The 8,843-nt window shown below is 40.1% G+C and overlaps 1 protein-coding gene across 3 annotated transcripts; it reads left to right on the top strand.

Moving 5' to 3' along the window:
* The first annotated feature begins 426 nt into the window (after nt 1-426).
* Nucleotides 427-7,372, top strand: fgfbp3 (fibroblast growth factor binding protein 3). 3 transcript variants are annotated; one of them, XM_084949042.1, is made up of 3 exons: nt 427-535; nt 3,733-4,009; nt 5,906-7,372. In XM_084949042.1, the coding sequence occupies exons 2-3, from the start codon at nt 3,738-3,740 to the stop codon at nt 6,345-6,347; spliced, it is 714 nt and encodes a 237-aa protein (XP_084805168.1). In that variant the 5' UTR covers nt 427-535; nt 3,733-3,737; the 3' UTR covers nt 6,348-7,372. The 3 variants fall into 3 exon arrangements, with proteins under 3 accessions (XP_084805168.1, XP_084805170.1, XP_084805169.1); XM_084949044.1 differs by lacking the exon at nt 427-535 and adding an exon at nt 611-634; XM_084949043.1 differs by lacking the exon at nt 427-535 and adding an exon at nt 1,082-1,182.
* Nucleotides 7,373-8,843: the final 1,471 nt, after the last annotated feature.

Genomic DNA, 8,843 nt, shown 5'->3' with positions numbered 1-8,843 from the left:
TCGACGACTCTCTGCAGGCTACGAAAGGCCAAAGTAAGTCAGGACAGAGCTCGTTTTTTAAGTAATCCCACAAACATTCACACAGTGTCAGTAAGAAATGTTAATACGTGATAATTAAAAGATTCATTAAACAATAACAGCTAGTCCTAGAGTTAAATGTGAGAGGACTGTGCAGTGGATGCATTTGTAAAGCACCTTACAACAGAAAACTCTCCAGTTAGGAACAAAGCGGTGTTTTCTCCCTGAGCTGAATGACAGCGATGCATCCAAACCCTCAAAATGTCGTCAGCGTGGCACAGAGCGAGGGACCTTGGCAAGTGTGTCCATTGTGCTGCTTTCACACATGTATTTTGGGGGGAGAATGTGGGAGGTGTCCTTGTTTTTTAGACTTCTTGGTATAGCAGTCTCTCCCCCCCCCAAACCACCCCACCTCCCTCCCTCCCTCCTCCATTATCCTCCTCTTCTCCCCTCTTTTATCCGAGTGTTTGTGGCCCCCTCAGTCTCAGAGCGACTCGGAGCCGAGGAGCGTCACATGGTAAGAGCACCGGGCCTCCACTCATCAACAGCTAACCTTCTCTTCATCTCCACTGCTTCCTCAAACTGTCTGAGAAAATATTAGACACAACAAAGAAAGGTCTTTTTTTGTTTTTTGTCATGACTTATTGATGAGGGTGCAAAGGGAGGTGAGGGGTGGTTGGGGGGGGGGGGATTATTTTACTTTGTTTTTATCTCCAGAAATGTGATGCTTACTGTGGAAACAGATGTTTGGTGTCATTTTTGTTCCTGAAGATGTTAAAAAAAGGGAAGTGAGGGAGACAAATATGGGAGCGCCATGTCAACATACAAGTGCATGAAGTGTAGCCGTACACAAAGTCTTGATTATGAAGAAATGCTTTTATTATTTTCCTCCAGGTTTTTCAAATCCAAACAATACCATACAATCGTTGCTCCGTACTAATGCTGTGCATCCTGAAACTCTTTGTTCAATTCAGAAATGTCACTTTAGACTCTTTGGTGTTGATCCACAGGAACGTGGACTATGGGATTTTGGATTATCAAGAATGATTGTTTTTCTATTTCTCAGGCTTTAAGGGAGGATTTTTGGCGGCAGCTTCTCTTTGAATAATCAAACAGCAGAAAGTAGAAGTGATGCTGGGCTGAACTTTAGAAGCTGGGAGACGGGTTAGGATCCTTTCTTGAACTACAGTGTTTACTAATTTTATTTGTTTGTGCTCTGAAATGGAGTCAAACTCATGTCCATCTGGTAAAATCTGGCTGCGTCAGATTTTCTTGACGTGTTTCTTGAGTTATTTTTTGTACGTGGACCTCGCCGTCAGTAATCACACACTAATTTGTACCTTGCTGGTAGAATTTGGCGACCTTTGTGTTTTGACTGTATTTGACGAGCGATGTGACTGAGCATGTGTGAGAGTGCACGCTCACACACATCACTTGTAATTCACGCATCGGCTCACTGGAAATCACAGCGGCCGTGAGGCCAGGGAGCCTGATGCTCTGCTGATTTAATTTTCCATTTCCAACACATGAACATTATTAATGGCTCTCATTCTGGTCATATAAAAGCATCATTACCACACAGTGCTACAGCCTGTTTTATTGCACTGACCTGATGTACGCGAGTAATTCCTCTAATAATCTAGATTGTGTTTACATAAGAGTAATTGTGAAACATGATTAATCAAGCTTGTAGCAGCTAAACTGAAAACAGAGTCTATTTAAAAACTTTGAAGCTTAATTTTCACAATAAAATGCAAGAAAAGATGCGTCAAAAATAACAAACAGTCCATTCAGTTTGAATAAATGATTTTTTCTGGAGGATAAGTAAATGTGGAAGTACTGGTGGGTCCTGAAAGCCTCCCCAGTGCTCGCTGACAGCACCACGTCCGGGCTGGACTCCTCTTGGTGGAGTGTTTCTGACGCTTGGCTGATTTTCAATAAGCCAACGACAGACTCACCCCCCCGCTGAGTGCCCATTGTCCATTTGTTAACACTTAACACTCATGTGTCCGGATGCTCTTTGGCAATTCTTGGTGCTTTGGGTTCTGATGAGAAACTCTCTTAAACTGTTTTACATGTTCTGGAGTAGAAACCGCCACTCATAGTTTTGTATATGCTGCGATGCTAACTTCCTGTACTGATGAAGTGTGCACTGACCCAGCTCTGTTGCACCAGTCATTAAACTTTTATTGTGCTTTCTATTCAAAAATTCCTTTTAAAGTGGTAAACAAATCTGTTTTTGTCCTTTGATAAATACATTTTATGGGTTGATGCAAGAAGTTACCAGAAAGTAAAGATAGAAGAAGCTTTTATTTCTTTAGTGGCTCTGCTTACAGCCCCCGAGTCTCATTCAATGTTTACACATGTAGACAAGCTTAAAGCAGCAAATAAAATCACTTACTGTTGGTTTTAATTTTATTTCTTTACTTCAAAGATTAACAGTTAAAGGAAAGGCTAGCGTGAAACTTTACGAAAAGCTAAATTATCATCAGATCATAAATACTGGCAAATACACTCTCCACTCTGTCCAACACACTATTTACCTAAATGTAACAGGTTAAATTCAGACCATAGACGGACTACAAACATCTTGTCCTTTGTGCACACGGTTATGAAATATGAAGAATAGTGCTGCTTACTATTCCAGATTACAGCTGTGCTGAGACGTATTCACAGCACACATCAAACAAAGTTTCAGTCAGAGAGATTGTGAAGTCTCTACACAGACAAATGGAAACAAATTCAGACAAATACACGTCTGTATTTGCAAAATTAACTTCAGCTTCACTGAAAAATACTCGACTCCGTGTCATCGAGGTACATCAGTGGCGATTCTCCAACACACTGTGGACTCTCCTGATGATGGCTCATTGTTGAACAATGAAAAATGAAGAAAACCAAACGACTTCCTGTTCAGGTCTAAAAATATGACACCAGTTCTCATCTCACAGGAAAATATGAAGGAAATCTATTTGTTTGTTTTAAAGAATACAAACTTTTTTTCACAACAGCACAGATTTTTTTAAGTAAGTTATAGCAGCAGGAGTTTTATTCGGTGTCAGAAACATGTTTTTTGGACACACAAAGCTCAGTGGAACCAAGAAACCAGAGCTTTAAAAGAAGTGGCAACTGTTGCCTTTCAGCCCAAAGCCTGATCTTTCTCCTGTCCAACTCACAAGCTTTTAATACCTAGATTGTTTAGCAAGAATGCCACCAGTCCCATGGTCGGCCATCCCTCCAATCCCCAAATATAATTTCTTTCCCATTTTAAATATGGACACACTTTTATTTCATGTTCATGGGGACACGACTGAGTAAATGTCAGACTGGACAGATTAAAATTCCTGCTCAGGGACGTAAAGTTTGTGTCCAGAAAGACTGGAGGTTCTAACATTTACACAAACTGTGACTGTGCTGTGACTTCAGCCATCAGCTGTGCTCCTCTTCCTCCTCCAGTTGGCTGATAAGGGTTGTGATTATGTCACCTAGCACATAGTTTACACTCAAGAATATTACATAAAGCTGCAATGACATGATGGCTGTCCAGCTGGCACAAAGTCTAGTAATCATCTCTTTCCTGTAACCTTTAGTTTGATTGTCTTAAAATTAACTGGTGCTACCATTTTTGCCATTTTCTCCAACATGAATTTAATTCCAGCTTAAAAGTGCTTCTACTTAACAGCTTTCATAACCTTTCTTCCCTTCCCTGAACAGCCACAATGAGAGCCCTGCCATGTTGTGTCCTCGTCCTCCTCCTATTCGTCCCCATCCTCACTGAAGCCAAACGCCAACCAGGGCAGGAGAAGCCTGACAAACCCCGTCAGCCTCCTCCATCACCTCAACCGGCCAAGAGACCCAGAAATCGCTCCGTGCCAGGCTCCGGAGAGCTGACCACCAAGGAGGGGCATCGCTGTGTTTGGCAGACATCGGGTGAAGGTCTGGTGAGCCTGCTGGTGAACTGCAGCATTGAAACACAAGGAGACCTGCAAAGGTGAATTATAAATCCTCTGACTAAACATTCATACTGGTGCTTTGCTCTTGCTTCAGATGACTCAGTGTTTATTTCCTCTTAAAGAGACAAAGTCCTCGTTAGTTCATGTTAATAGATATAGATGTGATTTCTTAAGCTTCACTTTTGTTATGGAAATGAGGTGAGACCTTATTTTCCTGGTAAGGCTTAGTACAGAGTATCAATGTGAACACACGACTGTAGAAAAAGGAAAGAATTTTTTGCACTCACTTTTAAAGTGGGAGCGGAAAGCTCTGCAGGCGATTCACTAACTTCCAGTTAATTTAAATCCCAAAATGCAGACAATTAATTTCAGTAATGACCAACAAAGTCTGCTGATAGCAGCGGAAATTAGTGTGAAAAATGAGCTGACACAGTGAGTAGTGCACGAACAGACGAGTGTGTTTCTGAAAGAGCAGAACAGATCAGATCAACGAGGGCAGCTGAAGGAGAATCCATATGTACTCACATGTGTTGTGTTGACAATCAGGGACGTGTGCGGTCTCTGAGGCTGTTGACTGCTGTTCTCTGTATGAATTAGGCTCAGGGTGCCTTATTACAAAGAAGTGTCCCATATTGCCTGATGTGTAGAATGAAGAAGAACACAAAACATGATTTTTACCAACAGATCCCGACTAAATGAAGTTAGTGTTATTGATATTTTTAAAATCCATTTGAAAACTCATATTTATTTTATTGTTGTTTTATTCTTTTAACACAGAACAACCATTATTTTTAAATGTGGTTACATTAAAAAAAAATCAGTTGACATGTGCAAATACCCTCAGTGCTCTTTTTGCTTGCTTGTGAGGCTGCAGGTATTAGTTAAAGTCAGTAACTTGTGTTGTAAAATTCAGATATTATTGTAACACAGTCCAGATTTGCCTGAGTCCAGTGTATCGTAAAGACAAATCACTACTCCATAACCGATTCTGATGTTTCAGAGCTCGCTGTGTGTGCACTGCTGAGAAAAGACAGATGCTTTTGTGCTTCCTGCAGATTTCTTTGTGGACTGTACTCAGATTCTTCTCCTCTTTTTTCAGCTTTAATGATAAATTTGATTAGATAAAACTTGACAGGTACAAAGACAATTAAAGTCCATTAGGATCTATTCAGAAGTGCAAAAAGAAAAACAACAGCATTACATGCAAAAAGTGCAGTTATATACAGGGTGGGCCATTTATATGTATACACCGTAATAACATGCCCAATGTGCTGCCCAACACAATGTGCAGCACATTGAACACATTTTATAAGTGGTCAGAAACTTGTAAATAACTCATGAAAGAATAAAGTTACGTTGAAACCAAGCACACCATTGTTTTTCTTGTGACATTACCAATAAGTTTGATGTGTCACATGGCCCTCTTTCTATTGAAAAAACAAAAGTTGTATCCAAGATGGCCGACTTCTAAATGGCCACCATGGTCACCACCCATCTTGAGGAGTTTGCCCCCTCACATATACTAATGTGCCACAAACAGGACTTTAATATCACCAACCATTCCCATGTTATTACGGTGTATCCATATAAATGCTCCACCCTGTAGATTAAAGCCTCTGCGAGACGCTGAGCCTCATCATGTGCACACACCACCATCATAATGTGGCACAGTTTGAAGCATGCTGCCTGCCATAAATCTTAGTAAATAATGTTTGAATTATTCATTCAAATATTACTTATAATGCTGACTTCAAGCAGTACAGAAATGTCATTTAAACCACTGAAGAGCTCGGAGAGAGAAGACGAGTGCTTTATGAGACTCATACCATTCAAACCATTCGGACACATTGGGTATAACGGTCTGTGCACATGGTGTCCAACCATGCCAAGCTTGTGGAGCTCTCTTGACTTTGGCCTTTGTGCTCCTCCTGCAGGTATTGGTGTCGTTACGCTGGTAAACCAGACCTCTGCCAGGCCTATGGGGTGAAGTCCAGCCAGTACTGGAAGCAGCTGGTGGGAAAGCTGAAGAAAAGGCAGAATGCCTGCGAAGGGGAAAAAGTCCTGAAGGCCAAAACCTGCAAGAAGGCGCCCGGGGAGGCCCACATGAAGCTCGCTCAGCGCAACGGGGAAGACGACAAGAAGGGAGGGAGGGAAGGAGGGAAGAAGAAACCAGCTGGGAAGAGTGTAGGAGGAGGAAGGATGGACAAAAGGAAGAAGAAGGAAGAAGAGACAGAGGAGAAGAAGAAGAGGAGGGAGGAAAGGACTGAGGCCGAGGATGAGGAGGGAATGCAGAGTGACATGGAGCCGGTGCAGGCTTACTGCAGCGAGGGCTGGCACTCGGTCTGCTCCTTCTTTGTCAAGTTCTTTGAAGGCTGATGAGAAATTATTTTGGATTTATGATGGTGCGAATTCACAATCTGAAAACAACACTGGAAATCATGTTCTTAGTCCCATGGGAAGAATCAGGCAGCTCGTTTATAACAATATATATATTCTTTAATTTCATTTTCAACATGGAGCTGCTTTAATAAAAAAAAAAAGACCCCAATATTATGTTATATTTGGACATAAAAACTTTGATAACATCAGCTTTTTATAGAGTTTGACTTTTTTCCTCTAACCAATTAGCCCCATGGCATCTCCTTAGCTATGCTACATTGGAGAGATAATTACTACCAGGTAATATAAATTATGCAAAACCCTTAAAATTAAAGGTGTTAATGTTCAACGAACACGATTCATTTATTCGAAAATCATTAGAGGCTGTTAATTTAATCTGAAATGGGAAAGAGTCGACCTGTAAAGGTACTTTTTGTTTAACCTTCAGTGGATGTGTCAGGCTTTCCAGGTGTGTTTTAATATTTGTTTTCAGTTCAGCTCACGTTTCATTAATGCAGGACTCACTGCTACAGTTGGCTTTACACAAAACTCCTCATCAGCATGAGGCTAACAGTATTTTAGACATAAAGTCAAAGTTCGGTTAAATTCGGTTCATCACTTCAGTTTATTTTAGAAGGTTTTTAAATATTTTTAAACCCCATAATTCACATCAAGTTTCTGTATTTGGAAAAAATAAACCAATTAGTTTGTATTAGATTTCACTTTTTGAGTACGTTTAGATTTTGGACGTGTGTCTTGCCATCATAGACGTGTTTTCTAGAACTCAGAAGAAACTGAAAAGTTATTTTATGTCCAAATTTTCTGATAATAAATAAATGTAATAATTCTGTGGGCAACAGTGAGAATAGTGATTCTTAGGTTTAATCATGTGTATTTTAGCACTTCTTGTTTTCTTGATGTGAAACTTTTTTTTTTTTTTTTTTTTTACACACACTTTGTGTAACTTTTTCTAAATGACTGTTAACAATGTTGGAACTCGACAATAAAGTGCTTCAAATTTCCCTTTCTAATCATGTGATTAACATTCAGTAGTCCATGCATTCACCCCATATCTTTACACATAATCATAATATTGTGATGTCATCTTGGCCATTAAAGGAGAACAGTTTGGGAGTTTTGTGGTATTTACACGAGTAAAAACCACACAGTGTAATATTTTGGTTATAAGAGTTAAAAAAGCTTGACTTTTGAGCCAAACATGACACAGGAGAAAAACAAATGTGCTGCCTTTGTTCTTTGCTGAAGATCAGTGCTCTCCACTGCTCTGTTGACCCAACCATGCTCAATGTAATTAATGGACAGGCTGAATTTAATGGAAAATTTCTGTTTCGCGATCTTCTCGTGTACATTTTATTTAGTTATGGAAATTTTGCATACTGATGAGACTTCCACAGAGCCAAATGACATGAATTCTTTTAGCTATGGGCAGTATGGATGTTTAATGATGCCAGAGACACTTACTGGCAATTTTATTAGGTGCACACTGCCTCAGTTCTTTGTGGCACAGATTCGACAAGGTGCTGAAAACATTCATTGGGATTTGTCCCATTCCACCACATCCCAGCGGTGTTCTACTGGACTGATATCTAGTGACTGTGGTGGCAGTCCCAGTACAGTGAACTCAAAAAAACATATCCCCCCACACAATTACACCACTAGCAGCAGCCTGAATGGCAGAGAGGTCTTCTACTGTAGCACATGTGCTTCAAAGTTCAACACGTAATGCATTCAGAGATGTTTGCTGCCTGCCCAGTTATTGTTGCCTTTCTTTCAGGTCAAAGCAGTTTGACCTTTCTCAAGGCATCTTCCCCCAAACCACCGGATGTTTTCTTTGTAAACCCCAGAGATGTTTGTGTAGGAAAATCCAAGAATTTCTGAAATACTAGGCCAGCCTGTCTGACCAATAGCAAAGGGAAGGAAACTTTTTAAACTCTTTCGGTTTCATGATAAAAACTCAGATTATTAACCGATAAGAAGAAAAAAAAAAAAAAAAGAGGTAATTTTCAGCTCATTTCAGACAAAATTAGCAAAAAGCAGAACTGTTTTCAAAATACTAAATAAACATGAACTACAAAGTTCAAGAGGTTCAACTAAATGGGACAAAGCGAGCAGGTGACAGACGAAATGCTGGCTTCCTCCCACAATCTAAAATATGCATGTTTGTTAAGTGGTGGTGAAGATAAAGTGGACTTCTTTAGAGATATTTACAGATTGGTTTCTTGTTTATGTCCTTTGGTCTATTTTTAGGTCTAGTTATTTACTTTGTGTGTACTCACTTCCTTGTTTCAGTTATCTTGGCTTCCCTGCATCAAACAGTTTTTCCTGCTTGTCAGCCTGAGTCTATCTTCTCCACCTGGATCACTGGATTTTCTGTTTCTACTGCTTTGGTTTTGACTGAATAAAGATTTTTGTTCATCAAGTTAGCCTGACTGTTCCCCTGCACTCGATATAATAACACAAAAAGCCACTGCA

Source organism: Perissodus microlepis, chromosome 13 (genome assembly GCF_051167445.1).
Source record: "Perissodus microlepis isolate ML-2025 ecotype Zambia chromosome 13, ASM5116744v1, whole genome shotgun sequence".
Lineage (NCBI taxonomy): Eukaryota > Metazoa > Chordata > Actinopteri > Cichliformes > Cichlidae > Perissodus > Perissodus microlepis.
The sequence above is the reverse complement of the archived record's forward strand: the minus strand, read 5'-3'. Positions and strand labels throughout refer to the sequence as shown.